A 27,950-nucleotide genomic window follows, 5' to 3' on the forward strand; every position below is an offset into this window, starting at 1 on the left:
GCAGTCTCTGGACACAGTGGGAACCACCAGCGAGACATGACAGTCTTGTTGCAGACTGCGGCTCGCTTGGAGTCTGCTTCGGTATTCCTTGCACGCAACGAGACGGCACCCACCCAGATTGGAAGTTGAGGGCTGCTGCGGACTTCGACCGTCGCAGCGCGTGTGCGGCAGCGGCGCGAGCGCTGGCGAACCGACTGGCCAGGAGACGTTTGGGAGCACGGGTATTCTGATGGTGTGTTGAAACATCGGTATGAATTGCAGGTTTGGGTGGGGACTTGCCTACACGGAAAGCAAAGCGGGTCCGGATGCTGCGAGTATGGACACCTCGGAGGAAGAAATGACCAACATTCAAGCTACTCAGTGTGTAGCCGTTTTGAACCCGGGGTCTCCACCCGGGTCCCCGTGTTGCTTCTCAGTAGAAAAGGGCACTGCCTTCCTATGGCGTCATGGCCTTCTCTGCTTGAAGCTGCCAGAGTGTCGCCCCAGAGGGTCGGATCAGGGGGCTGGTACGAACAGGAGTGACGCTCCGTTCCGTCCCCTTCCAGCCACTGATTTGCCTCTCGATTCTCAATCTGCTTCTCTGACTGTGATGGGATTCCACGCGCCTGTTCGCCTGACTGAAACCCACTTCTTCTCCCTTCCCTTTGAAAAGCTCCTGCGGTCGCAGCAGCTGCTTGCGTTGTAGGACAGATGGTGCCCCGAGACCCGCATCCGGTTCCATCGGACCGCGCTGCTCTTTCCTTCAGCTCCTGTAAAGAGTTACTTTGTAGCACCTGACCGCATCTTCGCCGGTCTACAGTAGGAAGCTGCGCCGTGTTCTGTCGGCTTGGGATGTTGAGGCCGCTCTGGATCCCGGCCGGGACTAGTGAAGGTGTTCTCGTCAGGGGTGGCCTGACGTCTCGTTCAATTTTCACGAACGGGTTGGGTAGAGAGGTGGCATCAGCTTTCTTTCTATCGATCTTGTGCACGGTAGTAACTAACTCGGAGCCGCTGCTTGGAAGCCTGTTTTTCGAACTAGAGAAATCGCTTTTGCTTGCTCCGCGGGTTATGGATACGCAGCCTGCCTTCTCTGTGGACGGCTGGCAGGGGTTGGAGGGAGGGGATAGCGCTACTGAGTAGCTCAGGCCAAACTCACTTACACCAAGGGCAATGCCGCGCCTTTGGATTCCGCCAGAGGCGGCGGCAGAGCCTCCGCCAGCTACCCGCTCGCAAGCAGTGGTAAACGATCGGAGGGACATAGCTAGGGTAGAAAATCGAGATGGTGGAAAATGGCGCTGCCCCGTCTACGAGGCAAATGTTATACTTAGGAAAGAACACGTGACTGCCCTTGCGGCTGATTGGATGTACAGGTTTGTGCAAGGGCGCACAGCCGTGTATGAGCTTGTGAGTATTACCATTGGAGAAACAGCAGCATGGGCTTCCTCGCCACTCACTGGTGATGAACACATACTTCGATGACGGCGAAACGGGACCCGGTCGAAAGCTTTCTTGTTCAGACTGAATGGCGGTGCGCTGAATCGCCGCGTCCGCTCGCTGTCAAAACGAAACGAAGACAGCGGCCAGTCAGTGCTTCAATATCTGACAGCCATGGGACCGGAGACCGGTACTTAGTCTGCACAAAAAGAGCTCATCCCAACGAGGCAGGCTCCTGGAGGTAGCGAAGTGGTCGACACGTTGCAGGACGGCAGCCTTTCACGGTCGGCTTCGCTTCTTATTAAGCGGGAGCGTCATTTGCACACAACTAAGAACACGTAGCCAGCTGTCGGATCAAGGCTGAGCGCGGAAGTGCGGCGTTGGTCCGAGACGTCAGTGCGTTGCAAAGAGTCGCGTGTTTTGGCGGGTTCGGGCCTTTCGCCAGGCGGCCGGGGGTCGAGTGGGGAGTTGTATCGAGAGAAAGCGGATCGGTAAGTGTGGGGCGGCTGGTAAGACTGGCGCTCGGCCCCGCAGAAGGCGGAGCCCCCCTGGCAGAATGTTCGACTATGCCTTTGTTGATGGTCACAGTTCTGGTGTACCACCCGGGCCCTTCGTCGGTCCCGACGGCCCTGGTTCAGGCTTTATGCGCCTGCGCACCGAACGAGACATCGTAAGTGCCTTCGCACGACTCTTGCTGCCGGCTGTGCAGCCACAGAAGGGTGCCAGTTCAGCGTTGCAGCCGAAAGGCCACGGAGTCGTCAGACTTGCGCAGCCTTGTGTCATGGTTGGGCTGTGAAGTGGAACTGCCGCAAACTAATCCGGTCGCTGGAAGACGCTCGGAGGTCGCCGTTCTGTAAGACCACTGCTGGCAGATTGGAGGCCAGCAACACAGAAGTCAGGGGCGCCATTCATGCCTTTTTGCTCGACTGATCAGAAGAAAGGGAAAGACCGTCCCCTGCGGATGAGCCTGTGCCCGCGAGACTCCTCCTAGAGGTTATCACTAGCACGGCGGCTGTCGGCCACGCCTCGCCAAGGCTGCCCAAGCTGCCCGTTACTCCCGCCGATAAGGCTGCTGTAGCCCGAGGACCTAAGTCCTCGACACACAGCGAAACAGCATATCAACCGCGGTGCTGCGTGAGACGACTACTAAACTACTTGCTTGAATCTGCCCAGTGGCAGCTGCACACAGCCATCTCTGTGGTGCACAATGCATTTTCCACAAATCCTGTTGGCGGATGGCGCTCTTGCCGGTAGATTCAGGCCCAGCTGTACGCAGCTGAGACGGCGAACACTTGGGGTTTACGAGAAGCGTCAACCTTACTAGCGTCGCTGACCGTGAGAACAACACACCTGCAGTGACGAGTAGGAGACAACAGCTCGCAGTCGAGCTCCTGTCACTGTTGTCGGTTATGCACAATCTCGCTCAGAGAACTGCATGGCATGTCCAAATAAGCTCGGAGGGAGAAAACAGAGGCGTCCTTTATCTGACAACGCCGGCCTCCCCTCGCGCGAGCCGGCGGCACTCCCTGTCTCGCTCGGGACAGAAGCTGGAACGTGTGTACAGCAAGCTCCCACCTCCTTCGGAATGCTAATGCGCGCCCAGAAAGTTCTTGGGAAATGCTGACGGACAGGGTAAGCCGCACCTGCTGCACAGACTGCTGCGTGCGTCCGCCGCTACTTCGCCTTCTCTCAACTGGGACCGGCATGGTCCCAGTGGTGAAGAGAGCAGTCCCTGTCCAGACGGACTGAAACACCTCTCTCTCGACGAGGTTCCTGACCAGAGACACGAATCTCATGTCAGAGCTGCTTCCGTCTTCTAGGTTTCCTGGTGCGCTTGTTTTGCCATGAAGAAGGCACTGGCGCGCCGAACGACTCCCCATTATCGCTACCAGACGACTCGTTACCAGTGCGATCCTCTTGGTCTTGCCGCAGGGCTAGGAACTGTCTCTCCCAGTCGCACTGGACAAGTTTGTACAGAGCCATCGCCGCTCTGCAGTCCTCCATTGAGTCGTGTGCGCCTGAAAAAGACAGCTACCGAAAAACAGTTTTACGGTCTGCAAGACAGTCTCGAGCCAAGCTCGAGCGCTCTACCAATGACAATACTCGGGCATGTGCTTGGACGAAAACGTGGGACGGACGGACCACAACTAAATGGGAAAAGTCGACAGAATGTTTGTCCGAGCCATACCTGACTGGATCTGCAGCTGTAGCCAGTGCTCTGCAAGCCGCTTGAGAGATGGAACTGCACTTGACGCCATCCCCGTGGGGCGGAGAGGCTTGTACTTGCTTGTATCTCGGATCATGTGAACCGGATGATCGATGTTGAGAACCTGTCAGCACACCCGCAAAAGGGTTCTATCCGAACAGGTCCACTGCACGAAGAGAGGCCGTCAGGCCTGCACAGTTCTTAGACGACACACATCGCAGCATTGTTCAGTAGTAGTTGTGGTTGACTCCGGGCAAAATCCAGACACGAGCCAACTGCAGGAAGCCGTGCTCAACTAGTCCAAGAGTAAATCGTGAGAAATTTTACGAGTGTTTGTCCGTTTGACCAGCGTTGTTGACAACCTCGACGCACGAGGAGGAATACCTGAAGGTCATGATGAACAGCGTGCCCAACAAGCACCTTCCCGCGCAGTAAGTTCGCCACAAGAGTCCGCGCTGCGTCAAAGGAGATGCCGCGGTCTCTCAGCAGTTGCCAGGATAGCCCTACGCCGTAAACAGGAACAGAAGAGATGAAGCAACAAGCGCTTAGCAGCTTCGAAGTTGAGGCCGCTTCGCGGAGCCCTGAGAAGAAGTGTGGGGAGTCCGGGCGCTTGCACCAGCTGGCTATGTGACTATAGGGTTCGAATGGAAATCATTTGTAGTACATCAGCATAGGCCTGGTAATTCCAATGAAAAGGTACAGTAAATCATAGCTGTCCAAAGCACGAATGTGGTGAGGAAAGATCCCTGTCGAATAAATACTTCTGTGCGTGGGCGAAACTTGGCACGACTCTTCACATGTGGTCAAATAGCAGGTAGCGCCCAGAGGAGACTCCGCAACGCGCCGACGCGGTGTGTGCCTCCGAGCCAATGCAGCCCATACAGTCGCCGGCGCTGGCCTACAGGGAGAAGTCCGACAAAACTGAGGATCTCTCCCCGTCTGCAAGTTCAGTATATCAGGCCAGAAAAGATAAAGGACTTCGAGGTGCGGTCTTCAGTAACGGAGGCGCCGACTGTGTAAGCAAACCTGAGATTGCATGGCAGCAGAGTTGTACGAGAGTCTCTGTCTGTTTTGCCGCTAAATTCTCGGAGCTCAGCCGGTGTCCATACCCGTGATGCGGAAGCGGAAATCCGTAATGGGCATATCGGGAAGAACAAATTCGTCGAGCACCGTTTTTCCTTCCTCGTCGCAGATCGAAACTCGGCCTACTCACCACAAATTATAGCACACGAAGCAAAAGGTACTGCTTGCATATCAATGACAAGGCACCCTGGCACGCAATACGGGGTCTCAGATTGCCTCGGGTTCCTTATCGTGACTGATCGGGGTACCGGCGGATCACAGAACAAAGGAGCTGACGGACAGCTCACAGGAACGAACTTTGCAAAAAGTCCCCTTCTCGTTTTGTCCTTGCATTAGCTGGGGGAGTTTGATGGGAAAGTCACTGCAGGCGTTCCCGACCGCCTCTGCTGACGAAATGCCCGTGGCGTTGCACAGAAACAGCCAGCTGGATTAAATCTAGTACTGTCGAAACGAGAATTTACAGGATCTCCGGCGATGGCAACTTCACAAGGCACTTGGCAGAATAGCCACGTACGTTCCGTCAAACAATCCTGGTGGCACAGGTTAGGGGGCAATGCAGCCCCCCCCTTCCACTTTGGTGGTCTTGTCCGTTTGGCAGTGAACGCTTGATCGGCTTCAAAAGACCTTCCATTAGCGGCAGAAAACTACATGTGCAGTTAGGACCTTGAAAAGCCTTTCACGTCTGTGTGGCCAAGCCGACCCGTCTCCTTGCTTGAGACATGTAGCTGACACTTACAACCGCTATTTCTTTGAATCACACGCTCGAAAATCCCCGATAACTGGTTACGGTCCAGCCAGCGTGGAAACAGCTAACGCACCCTACCACCTGTCGTACTTTCTGGGATGCGAGTGCTCTAGAGCGAAGGTTCATGCCATGGGCTTCAGGTTCAACACTCTCTAGCACTACAACACAACAGACTACCCAGTGAAAGTAAACACACTGGTAAGCCAGCGTTGAGTGGGACCTCAACCATCTACAGGTAGGCCCCCGTGTGCATCAATCCTGTACAGTGTCCCCGCACTTGCACAGGGATCCAGCCAGATGTTCAGCATCTCTCGACAAGGAACACGAGATGGACCAACCGTTGTCAAAACAGACACGAAGCCAGCGTCAGGTTAGGTTAGCCCATTGTTGCGACGGGCATGCAAAGCTGCTGTGACGCCAGGCACGATCCCGGCCTTGCGTAGGACATCATTCTCACCAAGTGCACTGATTCGGCCTTGTGGCCCACACCCAACCATCTCACAGTCCAGCGAGAGAGCAGGGGCGGGGGCTCTCACGCCGCCTATCTGACCGCGGCCACGGTTCTGGCGATTGTTCGGCTTCCCGAAGAGGCGATGTAAATCTGTGCCTCCGACCCGGCCACCACGTCGCCCTGGTGCCCCGACTCCATCCCGCCGGTGTTCATGCTGTTTGGGCAGCATTCGGACGTCGGTAGGGTGGCTCCTCTTCCTTCTCTGTGTCTAGTTAACGGAGAACTCAGCAATCCGTCAGAAGTGGTCTTCGTACACGAGACAATTGGGAGCCCCAACGAGACGTGTTTAACAGTAAGCACTTACAGGTACGAGTGCTTCACCGCCATGCTGCTACAAGAGAGACCAAACGCGCAAGGACGGGAGGACTTGGTGACCTCTGCGGCTCGCTCCGGAGACGGCAGCCGACTGTTCAACAACGGAGACAACGACAGTGGTGTGTCACAGGAACAGACTTATGCACAATGGCCCACAGTCAAACAGGGGAAAACAGTACTGCAAATTCTTTGTCTTGACAGTCTGAGCAATGACTCTCATTCCGTGGCTATGCATCTAGGAAAAGCGGCGGCCTGCTCGGGGAGACCGCTACCCCACATTCGAAGGATACGGAACGAGGGGGGTAGGAATAATATAGTAGCTAAAAACCGAGCCGACAGTTTGTGTGCGCGGAGAAGTTCCCGAAGCATTAGATGCAGCCGACCTTTTCTTCGATACCGGCTGCTTCCTGTTCTCCCTCGCATGCTTCCAGGCAGGGTTTCCCGCGGAGAAGATGGAGATAGGCAGGGTAGCAAGACAAGATGGTGTGCAGCGCGATTCTGGAATGCGCCGCTAGTCTGCGAACAAGGTAGTGTCAAGGATGTACTTTGTCCTCGTTTGCCTTCCACGGTTTGTCAGTTTGCTATTTGTCTAGTTCGGGAAAGGCGGGACGCTTCTTCCGACCACAGACTGACCGCTGCAACGACAGACTAGACTCACAATCGAAAGGCGGTGAGGAGGCATCGAGTGCTAGCGTCGCCAGCTTGTCTCTTCCTAACTTCTGTAGGACGGTTCACTGGTCAGACTTTTTTCTGCTGGGGTTTTCCGTGGGTCCGACAGGCGATTTCCAAGGCGCGCATTCAGATGAGCCGACCGAGATCTGTACAGACTGGCGTGTCTGTTCAGGAAACTTTCCAAGCATTGCGGGGCACCGCGCCGATCCCCAGAAAGACGCGGAAGCTACGAGACGCCGTGGAGCCTGACTCGCTCCTGGAATGCAACGCAGGGACAGCGGAGGTGTACTGGGCAGTCAAGTGCGCTACAGTCTCCTCTCCAGCCGGTCACGTTTGCATCTAGCCATCGTTCAAAGGTTGGTAGTGCGTGCAAGCACTGCTCATTCCAGCACACGGATTTCGCCATGCAGTTCGCCGGAGCGGTTCAAATGAAAGCTCTCAACCAAGTGGACGCACTTGGGCTAGGTTGCGTTGCCCGTCGGATACTATAAGCGCGCACTCCCTCTCAAACCGGGAGGAAGGCAAAGGAAATGCCATCTGGACGGCGGAAGAGGGGTACCTCACAACTGGGTGGAGTTGGCTTCATTCTCCTAGGGGCAGCCGTCTCCAGGGACAGCCGGTCGATCGGTTTCCTCGGAAGCTGAAGGGTTTGACAGTCTCCCGGGGACGGCACAGAGAGAACTGTCAGAAAGAGGTAGGAAAACATGGAGACCTCAGAGCGCGCTGATGTACCTGCAGATGCGAGACCCCGGGAAAGGGCCCTGATAGGAAAGCTCATCGAAATTGGGAAAAAGGATGCAGACTCGCAGGTGCACAATGGAAGGGCAATGACGGGAGACCTGGGAGCGAAGACAGCGCTACAGACTGGGACGCCGGATAAGCACAGATCCATTCGGTCAGACGCGACCAAAAACCACGAAGACGGAGAAGCCCAGGAAGTTAAGTGGGCAAAAGGAGAGGACGTTACGCGGAGAGAGAGCCTATCGCGTGAGCGCCGGTCTTCCTGCTGGCGACGAGAAAGTGTTGCTTGGCACGACCAGGGTAGTCTTGTCCGGCCACCTGAGAGAATAGAACGGGTCCGGGCAGAAGTAGAGGAAGCCTTGGGAGTGCCTGTGTCTACATTGGGGCTGTACTGTCTGCAGTACACGCGCAAACAGGGTCTTCCTCAACCTGTACTTCTACAGACATCCGGACACTCGCCCCGAAAAAGCCACTTCAAGGACACAGGCGACTCGGCTTGTAACGGTTCTCGTCTTTCTCAAGTGACCACTGGGTCCGCCTTCCCACTCAGGAAGAGCTCATCCGACTTCGCAGGCGGAAAGCCCGCCACGTGTTGTGTACAGAGAAGGAACACCAACACGAGGCAACTCGTAAAGGGTGAGGACAAGTGCAGGGAGCGCACTAACTTCCCAACAGAGGGAGAGAAAGGACACAACGAAAGGGCTGAGCTGACCAGCAGTCGGGAAGAGGCCCCGACCCACCGCAGGCACGACGCTTCCCGCTTCGAGGAAACGGGGCACTCGGACGTAGAAATCAGATATTCTCCCAGGCGGGGTTGTCACCTAAAAGGGGACGAGACACACAGCGTGAATATACGCCGTCGTTCGGCTTTGGAAATGGGATCACCGAGTCATTCAGCTTGGTGTGATGCTGGACCCGGTGTGAGAGGTGTACGTAACGCCACGAGTTCATGCGGTAACATTGCTCGCAAAACAATGAGCAAGTGCGCCAAAAAGAGAGTGAAGAGCCCTGAGCCAGGAAGGCGGAGAGGGAAAACTGACAGGATTCGGAGGCGCACAAAGTACCAAGAGCGCAGAAGCGCCTCTCCCGGGGGAAGCGAGGAGTACTCGACCCCGAGGCAGGGCCAAGGAGAAAGCTTTCTGCAGTCAGTAGAAGGAGTAAAACTCTGTAACAGCGTGGGTACAGAGGCAGTCCGGGACAGTGCTCAAGAGGCTGGAGAAGCGGAAGGGTGCGCCAAACAAAAGGCAGGGGATCCGATGGCTAAAGAAAAGAGAAAACGACCTTCTGCAGGCAACCTCAGAGAGCAGCCGGAATGTCACTCGGCGGAAGTAAGAGAGAGTACGGAGGAAAGGGCACTGTTGGGGCTCCTACGAACGACGCTGGTGGTAGAGGATACACGCTCCATGATCCGGCATGTCGTGCCACGTGAACGATTTGCTGGCTCCGCGCTAGCTCCGCTCCGCACAAGGCCGTAAGTCAACTTCAGCGAACCAGCAGGCCAGCTGTCCAGGAAGGGCATTAGCCGTTTCCAATGTTCGGGTCGACCTTACCCGCACCCTCTGTCGCTGGGGTCCGTTTGTTCTATTGTGTCCGATGGCCCGTGGCGCAGAAGTTGCTTCCTGTGTGCCCGCCGAGGTTACAACCCAGCCTGCGGTCCCTCCCGCTCTTAGGACCGTAATGTTCTGGCTATGCAGCAACCTCCAGATGTGCTCGACATGTCCTCCCCCTTTGCTCTGTAGGAACTTCAGTCGTCAAGTACCTTCACCAAGAGAGGTTTCCCCGGAACTGCGACATACCCTCGTGGCGAACAAAGAGGCGCGCGAGGCTCTCACTCCTGGTAAGTCTTCTTTCACGTCGTTTTCTCGCTTCCCCATAACGAGGCTGTAGCTTGTCTCGTGTCCTTGGTCCACGGCTCCGGCGAGCCTTCGCTTGTATTTCAGTGCTCCCTTGCTCGGCCGCGATGTGATCCATTTGCTTACGCCACTCTAGTCGGGATTCTGATTGGGTAGTCAGAGAGCTCTCAACGGCTTGTAGCGGGGAAATGCAGCTTGTGCAGTGTTAAGCTACTAGATTGACGAGAGTCGGACGCATGCGCGCCCCTCACTTTCTCAATCCGGTCAGTCTGTCGGATTAGGGAAAAAATATTTCTCCAAGGTCGGCGACCCGGCTTTTTTCGGTTCGGCCAAGTTTCGTGAGGCCCACTGCATGCTCCAACTGCCGGCCTGAACACAGCGAAAGGGGCACCGTCAGAAGCTCCTGCACGGAATGGCCACCTTGTGGGCCCCAGCCGAGAAGAGAGGAACAAACTTGGGCGGGTGGCCAGCTGCCCAAGTGTCCGTCGCTTCGGGTTCAGGGAAAGGGAATCGTTTGTGGTGAACCGCAGCGGCAGCCACGCGGACTCCCGGGCGCTTGATACAGCCCCTACATACATGTGCGTCGAACCGCCCCGCAGGTGCTCCCCTGCACAGATCAACTGTTTTTATGTGAAGCCAGGGAAGGAGTCGCTTTTGTGTATGCGGACCCGATACGACGCACCAAAGCGCTGGTGTTATCTAACAAAGACTTTAAGAGATTAGTGTCGCAGTCCAATAAATCCCTGGTTAATGAGCAAGTGGCGGCCTGGACTGGCACTTACAACGCGAGGGCGCTCATCGCGTGGCACCGTACTGGATCTTGCCGCAGCTGGGAGAGGAAATCTATTCACTTTCCTCCACACAAGCTGCCTGAAGGTTTCGAACCCCATTCTGGCCACTCAGCTGACAGTTGCTATTTCGGAAGGTGTGAGGCTAACGGCGGTGAACGGACACCTCTGATGTCGGGCTCTTCTCGCGCCGTCCGCCATACTCTCCCTCTATCTCTTCCGCTGCTGCGCCGTGTTGTTGTAGTTGTTTTGTAAGAGGGTTCAGATGTTTGTGCCGCGGTGCCTCAGAAGAAGTTGACATCGATTGTCGCAGCGCACTCTTCGCCGCTGGTCGTTGTTACTGCTCTCGGTTTCAGGGATTCCTGCAGGCCCAAGCAGCCGCATTTTCCACTTCTTCCCTCGTGCTTATAGGGATGAGGGCTTTTGTTGAAGGAAGGAAGACTAGCGACACCACGACATCAGTATAAACAGACTGTGTCTTGTCATCAACAAGAGCTTCCCAGCCGGGCCCCGTAGTAGTAGGTTTCCAAAACCAAGAGGTTTTCTTGACTTGTTGTTACTTGTCAGTTAGAGCCGTTTCCAGGATCGACCAGACTGGACCGGTTTCCGGCTCTACGACACTGTGGCGCCAGAACTTCTCTCGGCTTTCGTTGCGTTCAGAATCAACTGCCGCTGCGAGGACGACAGCACCACGTATTACGGGAGCGCCTATATTTCTGGGGAGCCCGCTGTGGGCCCGCTTCCACTCACGCGTCGGCCACCGCATGATGCAGCACCTTTTGAACTGTTGCTTTGTGTTCGTCGAAAGCCACTGGTTTTCTGTCGTTAGCTCTCCCGTTCTGCCTTTGCATCAGGATTTGCGCAGCTGTGGGAGTGCCTTGCATTCGCTCGCTATTCCGAATAGCGCAGGAACGTGCCCAAGCCGCCTCAGAGTCGTTTCCAGAGCGGAGAGCGTGTTCTCCTCTTGTCGTGCATCCTCTTTTTGCTTTCCTGTTCTTCTCCGCCCGCCTCGTAGCAATGCCTCGTCGAGTGCTTTCGTCGGATGTGGTCGGTGCAGCTCTCACTTTTCTTCCTCTCTCGACCCTTGTTCTTCGTCCACCTTCTCGTGCACTGCGCATCGGCTGCAGTCGGAACTGGCGGGGAGATCTCTGCGTGGACGGGGCCAGCCGCCTCCCAAAACAGCTGGCCCGGACGAGCTTTCCAGAAAAAGGATAGAACACCTCAAACAGGAGCACAACTGTATCTCTCGGAAGGACGAGGCGGACTCGACAGACCGGGGTCCTCACAGTTCCAGTTCTACTGTCCCCGCAATCTGCAATGCGAGCACGGTGGCAAAAGCAGTCGGCCAGGAGAACTTGTGCAAGCGAAAACGTTGTCGCGGCCGGAGCCGGGGTGAACGGAAGAGGAAAAGATCTAGGAAGGAGACATTGGAGGCGAATGGGATTGGCGGAGTTGATTCAAAAGCTGAAAGAGTAGCCTCCTTACAGAAGATGCTGGTAGGCTGCGGCATGTATCGAGGAGGCGCAGAAAGTGAGCAAAGTAAGGAGGCAACCCTCTGCTTCAGAAAACCGGCGCCCAAAGAAACCCGGAGTGAAAACTTAGCACTCGGCTCGCGAAAAACGACAGAGGACCTCTTTACTCACTGTGACGCGACCCAAGGCGAATCGGGCGTCCGCGCTGCAGGCTCGGGGTTACAGAAGAGAGTGCCCCGTCACAATAGGACGGAGCGGGCGCTATACGTTCAGGTATGCGGAGCGCCGCTGACACAAGCATGCCTAGCTGAACTCCGCCAACTTCGCATTATAGCAGAGCAGGCCTCTGATTCTCAGTGCCAACTGTCGTGTGGTGCTATGCAGCGCGCTTGGGGAGAGAGCCCCGAACAATGCTCCCGAAGAAATAGCGGGTCGGCGCTACCGCTGCAAAACCAGGTGCCCCATGCTCCTGAGTATGCGTGTCAGCCCCAGGATCCCAGTCTTCCGCTGCACGAGCACACAGAAAAGAACCTTTTGCCTGAGAGAGAGGTGGCTCCGGCCAGCCTCCCTCCTACAGCGGGGATTCAGCTTTGTCATGGTGGGAAGACGGGACCCCAGGCAGAGCGGCCAAGTGATGAGCGTTACGAGCGAGTCGTGGGGGGGGAACCGCAGCTGGAGAGGGCGCTTAGGCACATCAATGAACAGGCGTTGCGACCGCTACGCGAAGACTGGAATACCAAGAAGCCTTCCAAAAATGCGCACGCTTCTGGTGGTCCAAGATACTCATGCCAGGACAGACGCCACGAGCCGTCTTTCAATTCCAGTATGGACAGGGCTACGACAGATCAGGCACACTCTCTGATAGTGAAGCAGGACAAGCGGCAAACAGCACAACACCGTAAGCGGGAAGCTGGTAGTGATTGCCTCGGTTCAGAGGCTAAGCCCTCTCTCGCACAGAGCGTCCTCTCGAGTCGAACGTCGATGCGGTGGTCAAGGACCGCGTGCGGAATCCAAACACCGCGGATCCTTGGCTGCCCACGAGACAGACGCCGCTTCGTAGCGTGGCTTCGAAAAAGATGTTGTTTCCAAGCACGGCGCCAGTGTTCCGCTGTTACGGAGAACGGAGAGGGCCCAGCGCAGCCACCACCGATCATCCCAACACAAGACCAAGTGAAGCCGCAAGAGGACCACCGGCCGCAGGAGAGGCAGCTTCAGCCAATGCAGACCGCTGAACAGCAAACAATACAGGCGGAAGGCCTGCGCAAAATTCTGCAAGGCGTGCCAGAAACGTCGCGAAACTGCGACGAACATCGGGAGGCGTCAAATGAAGTCGAAAAACCTCCACTCTTTCCGCTTCTTTCTGAACCGCCGAAAAGTTTTAGTAGCACGCGAGTGCCGAGGCAGCTGATTTGCCACAACACTCGCTTTACGAGGGAGGGCGGCCTGCCGCATCGAAGTCTGTTAAACGCTTTGGCTCGTAGAGACAGAAGTGGCGTCTGTAGCGTTCAGGCCGGAAGACGAAAGTACGGGACAGCGCAGAAGGGGTTTACTCGGATGAAAAGACCGCACATTCAGGACCACCGAAGAGGCCGAGTGGTAAGAAACGAAAGGCTCCCAACACTGGGACCAAGGAAAACTAAGTCTAGAGACGGGTGGGGAGTGTGCTTAGCGTCACACACTCTGGCCCGTTTTGTTCTCTTCAGTTCATCTGCCTTCACTCCTGCCGCAGCTGGTTTGGGCACCAGAGCCGGGGCAGTCGCTGTCCGACTGGCCGCCGAATTTGAGGAGAAGCATGATCTTCTAGCCCGGCTTCGTCGGCAACTGAAGAAGAAGAGGACAAGGAAGCGCACCAGCGATGCCTCAGACGAACGCTGTGACGCTATCCGGGTAGCGACTGGACTCTGCCGGAAAGTCGATGACTGGAAAGAGCAACACGAGGTGCCAGCAGGCGGGGGATACAGCAACCGCCCAATGACAGAAGAAAACGACATTGCCGGAAGGCGAGACTCACAGGTGAGCGGTGAGGACAATACCCTCAGTCGGACCGACATCACCCGCGGGCTGCTTGTTGGGATGGTTCGAGAAAAGGCACCTGGAAGGCTTGCTGAAGTGGAGAGACAGGGGGATGGGGTACGGGCACGTGGCTTGTGTGACTCTGGCCGTAGCTCTGCTGCGGGGACCACGCCGCAGACAGGAAAGCCAGTAACAAGCGACAACAATGAAGGCACATCTGCGGGGGAGCTGCCACCTTGCCGCTCAACCCAGCAAGCAGAACGGGCCTGTTCAGCGGCTGTCACCGGGGCCGCAGACAGAGCGGCGGCGAAGCAGCGAGGACTTTTTCAAACGCTCCGGCGGAAACTCCTGAAGAAAGTGCTGGTCAGAAACAAACTTGCAAGGTGAGCGCAGGAATGGCGAAGAGGAGGTAACCCGAGCACTACTAGCGCACTACATGCTGCCGGTCGGGGGTGAGAGGGGACCTGCTGACACGGGTTTTTCCTGTCGCCGACGTACTCGTTTGCTTCTTGTGGTGACTGGAGTCAAGGTTCTATGTAACAGAGACAGAACTATGACGTGGAACCTCGACTCCACGCAGGCTGAAGGGTCTCTTCCAGGGCGAAACGTCAAGCGGAATTCCGAGATCTGCTTCTCAGATTTTCGTTACGTCAGTTCGCCTAGCGCATCCTGGTATGCGCCACCTATGGACAATCATTAGATACTGCATACACATAGGCTCCGGAATGCAGAGTGTGTCATTTCGGCGGGCCCCCCGGAAGGCTTTCCAGGTGGGTACGATCTCCACTTCTATTGCTCTTGTTGCTTCAGGAAGCTAGTGCCTTACTTCAGACTACTGCTGGAGCGCCAGAAACGGTGCGATTACCTTGGTCTCCTCAGGCACCACTGTCCTGCACGCCTGCCAACCCGGTTGTTAGAGCAGACTCGGCGACGGGAGCCAAATCGGACACACGATCCTGAGGGTATGTCCTCAGGCTCTTCGGCCCGGTCGTCCTCTCGAGTGTCGCGGCGGATGCTCCCTCCGTCTGCCGTCGCATCTGTTCCCGTGACGGTGGCTTCTCGCTCACCTACCCCGTTCCTTCATTCGTCTCCACCGGGCTCCCCCTCTATGCCGTCGACTTCGATGTGTTCCCCTGCCACATCATCATCTCCCCCAGTGTTGTTATCTTCTTCCCTTCCTTTTTCGCGTCTTCCGTGTGGGCCGCCGTGTACTCGACTGTTACTCGAGGAGTCGTCGCTGCGCTCTCCTTCCCTGTCTACTAATGGCCGCCCTCTGAGAACTCTGTCTTTCGAGACCCCACCGGCACGTGTGGTAGCGTTCGTTTTAGCCTGTCTCAGACGCATCGTCCCAGGTGAACTTCTTGGAGGTGCCCGCAATTTACGCTTATTCCTTACCCGTGCGAAGCAGTTCGTCCAGCACAACGCAAGAGAAAGCCCGTCACTTCACATGTTGATGCACGAGATGAAAAGGCGGCCTTATACATCCCTTTTCCTCAAGTTGAGTAAATCAGGGAGTCGCGGGGACGGAAGCCCTGGACGGACGGAAGGCGTGTGTGTTCCGAAAGTATGCAGCAAGGAAAAAATCCTCCTCGGTCGTGGAGACAGGAAACCAGAGGGCCGCCCAGGTGGAAGAGGACGGAGTGGCAAAAAGAAGCCCAAGAGCGGGGCTGGTGCCTGCTCCCCACGACGAAGCTGGAAGGCGGCAGGGAGAGTATCACTGGTGAAGAAGCAAGTGGCCCATGTTGAAAGGAGCCGAGGGATTTTGCAGCCCAAGACGACGAGCAACTCCGGGCAAGCAGAGGAGGTCTTCCTAGCGAAAATCGTTTACTGGCTGTTTACACAGCTGGTCATACCTCTCCTTAGGTACGTGTAGAAAGAAGGACGCGAACTTCCCTCGTTGAGACACTTGTGTCATCAGGTGGGACCTCCTGTCAATTGCTGGGTGTAGCTCTCGCTTCCGTGCGTGGGTCTCCTGACAGGTTCCTTCAACAGGAATCGTAGCCGGTCCCGTAATCTGGTTCCACTCTTTGTTTTTTCTTGACGCTATAGATTTCTGGGAAGTTGAATGTCCCTGCCACACGGGATCCAGCACAGTTTCCAGGGGAAAAATGTCGAGTGCAACAGTGAGCTCTATGCTGGCTTCCGTCTTTTGTGTCTGCGGGGTGCTTGTGCGCTTGGACTCCAGGCAGCACTTCTACATAACCGAAGCGGAGCCGACAGCCCACCGACTCCGGTACTTCCGCAAAATCTCCTGGCTTCACGTTGAACAGCAGGCGAACGACAGCCTCCGTCGAGCTTGTTTCTCGTCTGCCCGAGTTCCTGAGGCAGTATCATTCAAGGAGAGCAGCGAAGAATGCATTCCCGAATCCACGTCGCTAATCCAAGACTCTGACACAGGTGACCACAGTTCTCTCCATTTTCAATGCGCCCGTCGCACTAGGGAGCAGTCTTATGCTTCTCCAGCGTTACTCGCTGAAAATACGAAACTCCGACCCGTGCGGGACACATGCGCCACGAACCCCCAGGAGCTCCCAGGGGGAATCTGCGACAGCCGTGACGCAGAGACGTTGCTGGAGAAGACACTCCAGCTGAACGCGAACAACGTCAGCGAAGCAGTTCTAACAGCGAAAGCACCTAAGAGGCCTGAGCCGCGAAGCCTCTCAGGATACCAAGGACGGACACGCGCAACGATAGAGAGTGCACCAGGAGACACCAGCGAGGAAAAAAGGGGCGCGTCCGCATTGCTTGTCGACGGAGCACCGGCAATGAAAAGAAGTTTAGTACTCAGAGAGCATGGTGAGGCTACCAGGAGCGAGTGCCCGAGGGGTTCCTTCCAGCAGAGAAACGAAACAACAGACCGAACAGTTCTGCTGCTTGTTGGAGATTCTTGTCGGAGCAGGCCGACGAGAGGGGCAAAGAACGTAACGGCAAATCGCGGCCGCATGCCGAGTTTGAGTGAAGTGACGGAGGGCACCACTGATGAGCTCGGCTCTCAACGGGAGAACACAGTAACGGGCGACAGCGAGCCAAAGGCCTCCGAGGCGCAAGGTCCCCCTACCTATTCCGAAGAATCGGCTTTGGACAGTGGACAGACGTAAGTTTGTCTCATCCAAGGTCTGGTGCTGCTTGTTCTTGAGGACTCATGCCTACGTGTTACTTCCTGTGCCCGTGGGTCCTTTTGGGTCCGAACAGCCTTCCACGTGCAAGACGGCTCTCTACAACATCTGCACAGAATTCAAGGTGTTGCGCACGTCTCTCCGCCGCCGCTGTTGAGAGCTCCGTGGTATGCAAACTGCCCCAAACCGGTTCCGCACACCGCACGGACAAGGGGAGTTTGATTGTGACCAATGACTAGCCCCTGCATCTGTCTCACTGTCACGACGAGAGGCTGTTCAAGCAACTGTGCGAGCGTTGGATGTTCGGCACTGTCTTGGCAGCAACTCCTGATAGTAGTGCCTGCAGCAACGCCCGTACCGCCGTCTCTAGTGCTTGGAGTGGGACCCACAGGATGAGTTCTCGGCCAAGGTCGTGAGACTGCGAATGTACGTCCAATCTGCATCAACACACACACACACGGCCTTCTCCCAGCCTTAACGAGGCCAGGTTCAGCAGTCGTCTCCGTGCCCGTCTGTTTCTGAACTGATGCTGCTGTTTTAGGCTCTGTCCTGTCCCAGCTGTCCGTCTCCTGCCGAAGCTCCTTGGATGTCGCCCGCTGGTAAACCTGTCCCAGCCCCATTCCGGTGTACTCCTCGCCTACCTCCTCCGCTCTGTGCTGGAACGTGACTCGTCAACAACAGCAGCGAAAGACGTTGAGGAAGCACGGCGCCGCCAGTCGGAGCTGCTAATTCTAAAAGATGCGGGAGCATTTCAGTTGCTTGCGGAAAGACAGTTTCCGTCTCCGCTGGAGAACCCGAAAGCTCCTGGAGGTCAGACAGTGGGGAACGTTGAACAGGCTAATCCTCTGGTCAGTGAGTATACCAGAGATGCCACCCAGGATAATACAAACGGTGCGTGCGACTTGTCTCGAAAGGTTCGTCTGTTAGCCCGCGCGATAATCCGAGCCGAACAGAATGAATCGTGCAGAGCGCTGCGTCCTTCGCTTCAAGAGCCCCCTGTCTTCTGTCGCTCATCGCCTTCTTATCCATCTCTTCCCCGTCTATTCCGCACACTTCCTGCGCCCTTTGCTCTGCACACCTTCCGGCGTTATGTTCAGCGGCGAATATCAGCCGCCAGCGCAGGCCGTCCTTCACCAGCTCCGAGACTTCTCCAGCACTCACGAGAGAAGCCTGACATCCGCCGTTTGGCTCGACGCCTTTCTCTAGATATTCGCCTACCCGTAGGTATAGACGAAGCTGGTCGCACTGATCAGCTGAGCAGAAGAGAAACCGGAGGCGATTCAGAACGATGCGGGGCCCGCATCAAGGCCAGTTCTGGCGGTGCGTTGACTTCCCTGGTGCATCCTGGTCGTCACCTAACGCGGTCTTCGCTTCTCAGTCTGTCGTGCATTCCTCAGCTGCGGTGCCCCCGTTGTCGGATGCCTCCCAGCTCTCTGCTTTCGTGCGCCTCTGTGTCGTCACTCTCCCTCAACGGCTTTCTTACGCCGGTGCGAAGTGCGTTAGCGGCCCTGTGCCGCTCGAATCCAGCTGTCCTGGGATGCTCTGTACTCTCGTTTGCTGACGTGCACAGACACCTCCTTGCCTGGTGGAAGAAGCAGCTTCGCCTGATCGGGCAAGTCCGAAAAATACTAAGTAGGCACGGACTGAGGGCCGGGGTGGCTCGTGTGACTGTTCCTCGTATGTTTTTTGTCGTCGGCGATCTTCAGGCATGCTATGAAGGTATATCACATGCCGGGTTGTTAGATGCGATGCAGAGGCGACTCGAAGAAACAGGGGTAGAAACGTTGCATGTTATGAAGGTATACAAGCGAGTAGTCAGTCCAAGCATCAGGCTTGATGAAAACTGCAAACGCATGTGCCTCAGCCGGGACAGATACCAACCAAGGGAGGCAACATTTCAGCAGGGAGGCGGACGGAAAGGAGAGCAATATCGCTTGACGAGTGGATATCAGTGGCACGGCCGCCGCATAAGGGACACCGCCCAAACGGTTGAAAGATCGGAAGAAGCGTTCGCGAGCGTCGACAGAAGCGACGCGAACGCATTTCCACCCGCGAAAAGACACGAAAAGATGCTCTTCCACGACGACGGGCCGTGCACAACCGCCACCGAAGAGAAATCCGCGTGCGCAGTTCAGCGGGCAGGCCGAAAAAAGAAACGAAAGCGAAGTTCACGACCTGCTGACGAAGTGTCAGAGCAATCCGAACGAGAAGTAGAGAAGCGCCGTCGGAGGGCCCGAACCGACAGTGGCACGCAGCCGTCAAACACGGTTCACAACCAGAGTGGTTGTTCGCCCGTGTGCAGCTCTCCCGACGTGTCGTCAGCGACAATGTTTGCGCGAGAGCACTTTTTCATTCCTTCCATCGGTTGCCAAGGTGCCGCAACAACGGGCCAGATAGAGGCGATCGCGGTGCCGTCGCTGCAAGGCCGCCACCCCCTGCTTGGCACCTTCTTGCAACGCCATGGCAAGCAGAGAAAGAGAGGGTCTTTGTGTGCCCAAGGTCTTGAAATATGCGCTTGCCACCTTGACGAAGAGAGGAAAGATACGCATTTGCTGCCGCAGGGGGCCTGCGCCCGTGAGTGTTCCTCGGCCAGCTTGGAGTGCGATCACGCAAGGGCGGGTAAGCCTCTCTTGCCGCTTAGGCATCTCGACAGCATCTGTGCCCCACGTTGTCTTGCTATCCGGATCGTAACATGCTTTTGTTCTCGGTACTCGTGTTCTGCCTTTTCAGATGATTTCACTTGTGCTCACATGGAGAGCACTGCCGTGGATTTCTCTCCGGCCCTTGTCAGGACCTGGCATCCTCCCTCAGTTCCACGATCTGCTCCACGTGCTGCAGAAGCTGTTTTCCGTGGTAGGTTGCTCCGGGGGTGCGCACCCGGAGGAGCGGTTATGGTGACTGAGGTGGGCCAGCCGATGGTTCTTTGTGCAAGAGAAATCCTTCTTGTAGTGAAACTCTTTCTGTCCCAGCACCGGGTCCGCTTTTCCAGCCGCGCAGGACACGCTCCCGACGACCCTAGACATCCGTCAGCAACCAGCCAAAGACCGGACAGAAAACTGGACAAGGGTAAAGCAGCCGCAGGAGTTACAGGAGGAGAGCACCGACGAAAAGACAAAGCCATCTCATACCAGAGCGGACAAGACCTAACCAAAGGAGACCCTGCCGGACAACAGACAGCGATGCACGGCCAAGATGTCGCTTGCCAGGCGACACTAGTGGTGCGTAGATCCCTTGAACCTTCTCAGTTTGGAGCGCCACGCGGGCATGACATTGCGCAAGACTACACAGACATTTCGTCGCCTCACCACCATGGTGGAAGAAATATCACAAAGCGACGCCTCTTCGGGCCGCCTGTCCCAAGCCCCACTGTAACTGATCTGGCGCTTCGGAGCGCAGCAGCCAGCTCTACGCCGCAAACTGATTCCGCCTGGACCGGCCGCCAGGGGGTTGGCATCCCGCAGGGTTCAAGCATCTCTGGATTTCTTTGCGCACTTTATTATGCGGACAAAGACGCTCAACCGGAGATCCAGGCGCTCCTAAGAGGGGAGTCTCCGCCGGGACTAGACGCATCGCGAACTGAACACCGCGCTGTGCCAGAGGGACTCCGAATGCTCGAAGACCGGGCAGGCGACACGGTGCGGGGGATCAGTAGATGCAGCCGAAGAAGTGGAATTCGGAAACCCAGGCAGAGGGAGGGCATCTGCTTTAGCAGGCTGACTTCTCAGAAGACGGTTCTACCTCCGAATTACTCGAGTATCAGCGCAGCTGGCCTAAGCCGGGGTAAGAGTTTCGCTTCTGCGAAGTCTGAAGAAGAGTCACGAAAGCAACGAGGAAGCGACCCGGAGTCAGAAGGAGAGGCTTCTCCTGCTCACACCAAAACGCCATGGGAGCGCCTCGCAGCCCCTGTTGCACGAGAAAAGCAGTCGGTTCTGGCTTCACACCGGATACAGGCGGTCGCGGTGGCCGAAGAGGCAAAAGAAGGAGAAAAGGGCGAGAAGGATGTCGAGAGCCGGATGCTTTCTTGCGGTTTACAGACTGTCTCGGCGCCCACGTCGGACGCGGGGCGGAAGGTGGTGCTCGATCTGACGGGCGGGGCTGCTGTTTCCTTGACTCCGTTACAGGAAAGAGACGCTCCCGAGAGCACGGACGTTGAGCCTCCAGCCGCGCCCCCAAAAAGCGAGGAGGAAGAAAGGGCAGACGGTCGACAGATTCAGGCACCACGTGTTAACCCAAGGAACGGGCAGACTTGTGTGGTGTGCTCCTCTGCTTCAGACGGGGTCGAGGCCCCGGATAATTCTCAGCCTTTTTGTTGGACGCCCTCGTTTCGCGCGCTACTCCAGAATACACAGCTGTGGCCCAGGCAGAACGAAAGGCAAGCGGCGTGTTCCTCGGCGAGTAAGCACGACCAGGTGATGTCAGGCACAGCGAGAGACGAGCAACGGGTTGAGAGTTTCGCCGCCCCGATACAAAACATTTTCAACCTCAAACGGGTGATGGGTCAGGAGACTTTCGCAGCACAACGAACGAAGCGATCGGCAAAAAGAACTGTCTTTGTGGGCCCCCTGGCTATCGAATTCGGCACGCCGCAGTTGCACAAAGACTGCGGGAATGCGGGTCCCGGAAGCTTCAACTCGAAGGAGGAAGAACGCAGGAGGCATGAAAAGATCCTGCGTGTGACCGAGCACCAGGAGAATAACAGGAACGGCGTCCCACGGGAATCTGGCACCGAGACTCCGCAGGGTGAAGACTTCTGCAAGAACAGAGGCAGAGGCAACCCTCCCAAGCCGTCGTGCTGTTCGGCTCGCTGCACGGATCGTGCTTCGTTGACCTCCTTTGCAGGAGTCTCTCAGTGGGCCTCTTTTGCGCGTGCGCGTCGCGCACGGCATCGCCTTCTACGGGCACTTAAGCGTCTAGTTTGGCCACCTCTGCTCGTGCGGTGGGTTGATGACTTTCTGTTTCTCTCGCCAAGCCGGGATTCCGCTGAAGCTTTTCTCAAACTCCTGCTACGACATCGAGTCTGGGGGGAAAATGTCAACGAAAGAAAACTGAAATCTAATCTTTTTTTCCAAGCGACTGAGAGCCCGCAGCAGGCGAGAGACAGCTTACTGACACTCTCCAGCGCAGCACTCTCAGGGTCCTTTGAAAATTCTGATTCCCCCGAAGGCTACCCAGAGGTGCTCCAAAGATCCGGATCCACCGAGCGTTGGCGCAGTGAAAGTCCTTGCTGCGACGTGGCAACTCCTTCGGACGCGCTTCGCGGAGGAGCCGCGGAACGTGGTTGGCCAACTGTCTTCCACAAAGAACACCCGATTACCATATCGGGACAATGCAGAGAAAGACGAAAGCAAAAGCTGGGACAGCGAGCGTCGAACCTCGGACTGGAGGGTGTAAGAGAAAAATCCAGCAGAAAGAGAAGAGTCAGGATACCTGAGAAACAGAATCCTGATTCCACCTCGCCAGCAGTGTGCCCGCGATCAAGGGCAGGCGTAAGCTCAGCTGTCATACCTGGTCACTTTGAAAGTGCTCGACCAATGCGGTCTGCTTCAGCGGTCGCTAGTGCAGCAAGTATCTCGAGTTCCGCATGCCTTCCGGATCCTCATGCTGATCGCTCCTGCTCCTCCGGCTTGCTGCCTCGCGCGCACCCTCGGCGTGTGCCAGACTCTTCTTTTGATTTACCTTCCGCTTCTTCACGTCTTTCCAGCTTCCCTGTCGATCTTTGTCATCACATTGTTTCTTCTTCTGAGCTTGGACCTTGTTGGGCCGGAGTCCGAATCTCTTTTGATCTCCAGAACAGGGGGCTGTGCATCCTGCCGCTGCTGCGCAGAGATGTGCCCGACGAGGTGAACGAAAGCGAGCGGACACAGTCGTCCCGGAAAAGGAAAGCACGATTCACAGCAAAACAGGTCACGAGGTGCGCGAAAGGCTGTACGCTGATGCATTCTAACCCGATCAAGCTGACGCAGAAAGCCACATACAACAAGAAGAGAGGCAAAAAGCTGGCCCCGGCAGACGTATTCGAATCCCCGGAAAGGGAAAACCTGGGAGAACCACAGGGACGGCGTAAAAGCGAAAGTACAGGAAAGGCTATAACCATCATTCGAGACAGCTTATCGCTTCGTCACAATCTTCTCCGGGGAGGCCGCACTAGCGCGGCAAACAGAGCATGCTTCATGAAGGTAAGTGGGGCACTCGCCTATTCATACTCGAGAGGCAACATGACTGGAGTCGCGTGTGTAGTTCTCTTCGGCCACAAGTGACGGTGCACAGCCAGTCAAGGCGCTTGCTCTGTCGCTGGGGTGCCTTAAGGCCGTGCGTTGCCTAACCTGTCTCGACACGGGTGCGGTCCTCCGAACAAACCTACCCTCCCCGCAGAGCGTTGGTTGCTTTGCATTCCGGACTGTTGGGCAGAGTGTGTGTCCAGGTCCCTGAATACCTACGGGCACCCTGTGAACCACAAATCAAGGGAAGGGGAATCTAGCACCGGGAATCGCACTTGTAACTGAACTTAACTTAGGCTATAATGCAATGGCAAGTCAGTTGCAGCTCATCAGGCATTCGCCATCCCTGGGCAGGACGACTGATTATACGTCAGTTAGCGGTGCGATTACCCCAGGGCGACACTGGGGCAGGGCAAACGTGTCGACTATTTGGATGCCGAGCATTGAGCCGCCTCTTCGCCAGCGTGATAGTCCGTGCGGTGACGAAGTATTTGCCTTATGCACAGGAGCTGCTTGAGCAGAGGTTGTTTGGCCACCTGAGAATGCGACTAGGGACTACGCGGCTCTTCGTAGATCTTCGCCTCAACACTGTCGAGGCGGTGTGCCGCAATGTCTACGTGGTGGCGAAGACAGTCTTCTTGAAGCTTCGCTGTGGGCTGGAAAGGATCACGAGAGAGTTTGCCGGTTTCGTCAGATCGGCGTACATCATAGGTAAGGATGAGGTGGCTTACGTGGCCACCGTCGCCGAGCACTTCCACTGTACGCTCGCGTGGGGTTTCTAATTGTGTGCTATCCCAGCAGGGTTATCTGAGACGTTGGGGGTGACCCGGAATCGTGTGGCTAGCCTGGTCAGGCACAGTTCACCTGCGCTCGCGTAAGAGTCACTCGCCGGTAGTTGGACGTAGTTCCCGTGTTGTCTAAGCTTACGGTAGGATGCACTGCAAACTGTCGAGAATTCCAGTGTCGCTCACCCACAGTTCCACACTGTAATCTTGAGAAAAAAAAAAAAAAAAGCTTCGGGGTTACTCGTGCGGTGTCTTGGCTGTCTTCCTGGAATCGTATCTCCGCGACTCCTAGCAGGCACTCAAGAGCATCTCGAGTATCCGAGCCTCTTCACGAGTCATGACGCTGTGTCTTGCGGTCAGCTGACTGGGAGAGGAGCTCTCGAAAGCACACTCACCACAGCAGTGTGGACACTCAAATTCTGACCGCCAGGTCTATTCTCTCCTGTAAATAAGTGTTCTCCTCGATCCAGAACACAACAGACAGCGGCCCCGTAACTCTCACCACATGCTTGCAAGCCTTCTTCGTATTGTATTTCCAACGCTGCCGACGGCAACGCTGTTTCGCTGACGCGACGGTAGTGGACACGGCAGAGCATTGTTGCTTCCCCAAAAAAGGACTGATCTGCAGAACGCGAGTGGAAACCCTGCCTTAACTGCCTGTGTTAGCGGGTGTCTCCTGTTCTCTCCGCAGGCGTTTGCACGAGGCTCATTTCTGTGGTTCTTACGTTAGCGCGCCAGCCCTTGCCAATATCCCGGATAAAACACCTATCAGCCTCCGCCGGGCTGCTGCACTGTCGGAGTTCGGCTTCTTCTCGTCCCGTCATGTCGCTCAGGCTTGCGGCCGAGCACCTTGCGGCCTCGGTCTTTCGTCAGCGGCTGCGCTTCATATGCTATAATGCAGCGGCGTCAGCTTTCCGCCCGTTCAAAATCAAATCGAGCAGGTGTTCGTCACCGTGTGTGATGCCGAGCAAGATGAGCATCAGGAAAGAGGCAGAAATTCTCCGGCTCCCATTACGAGTACGCAACCTGAAAGGGCGGGGGAGCGATTTCCGGAGATTCGGGAGTTCCTCTCGCGGTGTCCAAACCGCGAAATCACGGGCAGCTTCGATAAATACAACGCTGTCGAACGTCGTTGCCTCGGCTTCAGCGACTGCACCAGCTTCTCAATCTGGAGACGGGGACCTGCTGGTCGCGCCGGCGAACCCGTCTCACCCCGTAGGTTCGCCGTCTCCGTCTTCTGTGACAGCTGTGCAGAATGAGTCCAATAGCCCCTGTCCCTCGCATCATTTCGATCTACAGCGAATGTGCGTAGCTCAAACAAAGTGGTTTCCCCAGTCGCGTGAAGGCCCTTCCTGGAGGAAGGAAAGCGATCTCGAGTACGGCGAGGGTGCTGTTTGCGGCGCTATGAGCTCTCCATCGCAACGTGGACCCCAAACTTTCAGCGGACGCGCTGCTAAACCTGGGCCGGCAAAAGATCCTGTCTCGGAAACTAGACGTCTTCATAAATTGGCGAGGCCAGGGGTTCCCGTTGAGCCAGACGTCCCGAGTCGCCGCGATCCACCAGCTTCTGTCAACCGGAAGAAAGAGACAAGCGAGCTTCCGTGGCGGCCCTGCGGCACGCGGCAGTACCGACAGCAACCCGAAGCAGGCGGCGACGGGGAAAAGGCCCCAAGAAAGCTATCGACAGGGGCGGCCTACAAAGAAAACACAAAGCTAAGCTGCACGAGGAAACAAAGGAAAGCCAGACGAAAGGCCCTTGCTTTCGGACAGTGTTTCTCGTTCTTCTCTGATAAGGCGCGGCTGTGGGCCCTTGCCAAATGGTTGAAAAACAGGAGACACAGACTGCAGAGGCCAGCGGCACCGCCGGCCATCGGCCGGACAGAACTGCTGGACAAAAGTGAGTATTTATCATATCAGGCCGGGGCTCCAACAGGGAGAGCTCGTCAGTCGATACAGACAAAAAAGCGAAAAAAAGAGCAGCTGGACAGGGAAAAGAGGCTGCACAAGATGAAACGAAGCCACACGGGAAGGGGGTACCGGGAAACGAGGAAGAAGAAATGAAGCAGCTGCGAAAGTGTAACACAGTACGTGAATGTGGCTTGTCTCAGCAAGGCAACCAGCCGGACAGGACAACGCTACAGAAAGAGAGTATCGTAGACTTTGCACAAGGCAAGCCCAGAAAGATAGCAATGCTGCTGGAATCTTCGAGGGGGCATGAGAGTAGACATTCAGTGGGTCAGGGCCGGGACAGTGAAACACACCGGCCCGGAGCGCGGGACCGGTTCCGTTGCGAGGAGGCAGAGACGCTCGCCGCTGCGGAAAGCTCCTTGATGCGCGAAGTCCAAGGAAGACAGCACCAAGTTGGGGTGCCTGGAGTCTATGACAGGGTGGCTGCGGAAGAAAGGGAGGAGACGGTGAGAACACGTCGACAAGATGTCTGCCCCAGAAATCACGCCTCTGTAGACAACGGAACTCAGAGTGTTTGGAAGCACTTGCCGACCCCAGACATCTCTTCCTGTGTCCATGCCCCTCTGTCCCGGGTTTTTTGTTCTGCAGATGCTTCTTCTTTGCCTCCCCAGGGATCTAGTGTGCTGCCTGCATGTCGCCTTTCTAGCCTCTCGTCTTCTCCTGCTGTCCTCGCCGCCGTTTCCTCAACCGGCTCTCCAGGATACGGCTCTTACTTTCCTTCTTCAAGCGGACTGTGGAGTCTTCCGTCTTCCAGCCCCACCTATCGTTCTCTTAGCCTTCATGTCCCGGCTGCCCCCCCCGCTGTGCTTCATCCCTTTCGTACCCGCCTTTCCCACCGCTGCCTGCTACCCACAGGACATCTAGCGGAGGCGTTGTGGGCTCTCGAGTGTGCGCAGAGAGTGGAACGTGAAGAAGGCGCTGAGGGCCGGGGCTGGCCTGCCTTAATGCGCACCCGGAAGTCCGAGAGGTGAAATAAGATTTTGGGCCACACACGCGCAGTGCACCGCGGGAAAGAAGGAGCAAATGCATACTCCGCCCGGAGAACTGCTCTGGCGTGCGTCTACCGTACCCTCTCTTTTCCCACCCTGTTTCTAGCGGAACAAACAGTCGGAGCTGGTGAGCAAACTACTTGTGTCCCCATAGTGTAATCTTCTGCCGTGCCGGAGGCAACTTGCTCGCTTAGTGGCACGCAGGGCTGCTTCGCGGCCACAGAGACGTGAGGCTGGCTGGACACGCGGCTCGTTTGCACCTCGGCTCGGCAGTCAAATGCCCTCCGCGTCCCCTGATTATGAGGTGCTTTCGAGACACTCCTAGGAAGGCTGAAAGGGAAGACCATCTCAGAGGCACCCTGGACTTGGTTGAAGGACTCTCTCCGCCCCGCTCGCAGTGTAAGCGGCATTCGTACTCTCGCGCTCGCTGATCGTGGATTGCAGCATCAAGAGAAGCAAAATCTCTAGGTCTGACAGAATGCCCCGCGGGACAAGAGAATGCATCACCTCGGCTCAGCAGCAAACATATTTCCACTGCACGAGCGCAGCAGTGAAACTTCTGACATTAGCAAAGCGCGCAAGCTCAAAGCTGGGCGTTCTGCTAGTGAGTGGTGTCAACGTGTGTGGAGGGCGAGCCCACTGCTCGTACCTCAGGCTACACGGCTCCCCTTGAATTCCCGCTCCCGCTGCCCCTTAGGTGGAATTCTGGCGCTGGTGGAGTGGCCCTAACCCCGCAACGCAACTGATGTGCCCTTCATTTGAACAAGTCAGAGGTGCAGTTGCGCGTGCGCGCTTCGCACCAGAGAGAAATCCAGCTTGTAGTCGGGGACTCTACGTGCTTTTGCGAACCTTGCCACTACTATGTCGTGGGGCGAGGGTCGACCAGGAAACGGTGAGGAGTCGTTGGAGCTTCATTCGCTCAGTGCACTGTGGGTAATGTTAGCATGCGTCCTCACAGTCGTCGACCTCTCGCCCTGGATTCCATAGGCTATCACGGCAGAGCTCCCATCCGCGTGCACACCGGCAGATCTGCTATTGCTCGGGAGTCTCATCGTTCTACGG

At 56.4% G+C, this 27,950-nt stretch overlaps 2 protein-coding genes across 2 annotated transcripts; one reads left to right on the forward strand and one right to left on the reverse strand.

Moving 5' to 3' along the window:
• Window positions 1-2,660: 2,660 nt before the first annotated feature.
• On the reverse strand, window positions 2,661-7,122 carry CSUI_001423 (suppressor of mitotic defects protein). The gene is made up of 5 exons (XM_068061629.1): window positions 5,905-7,122; window positions 4,729-4,824; window positions 4,004-4,122; window positions 3,602-3,743; window positions 2,661-3,431 (listed from the first exon to the last, which is right to left on the reverse strand). Exons 1-5 carry the CDS (start codon window positions 6,125-6,127, stop codon window positions 3,211-3,213), a joined length of 801 nt encoding a protein of 266 aa, XP_067926396.1. The 5' UTR covers window positions 6,128-7,122; the 3' UTR covers window positions 2,661-3,210.
• Window positions 7,123-7,683: 561 nt separating this feature from the next.
• On the forward strand, window positions 7,684-27,767 carry CSUI_001424 (rna-directed dna polymerase). Its single transcript, XM_068061630.1, has 12 exons — window positions 7,684-9,157; window positions 9,426-9,523; window positions 10,988-12,072; window positions 12,184-14,484; window positions 14,623-14,667; window positions 14,692-15,675; window positions 15,998-16,906; window positions 17,470-19,547; window positions 19,659-23,104; window positions 23,653-23,857; window positions 24,623-25,828; window positions 26,488-27,767. Exons 4-12 carry the CDS (start codon window positions 14,249-14,251, stop codon window positions 26,868-26,870), a joined length of 9,492 nt encoding a protein of 3,163 aa, XP_067926397.1. The 5' UTR covers window positions 7,684-9,157; window positions 9,426-9,523; window positions 10,988-12,072; window positions 12,184-14,248; the 3' UTR covers window positions 26,871-27,767.
• Window positions 27,768-27,950: the final 183 nt, after the last annotated feature.

The sequence above is a fragment of the Cystoisospora suis genome (genome assembly GCF_002600585.1).
Source record: "Cystoisospora suis strain Wien I chromosome Unknown contig_560, whole genome shotgun sequence".
Lineage (NCBI taxonomy): Eukaryota > Apicomplexa > Conoidasida > Eucoccidiorida > Sarcocystidae > Cystoisospora > Cystoisospora suis.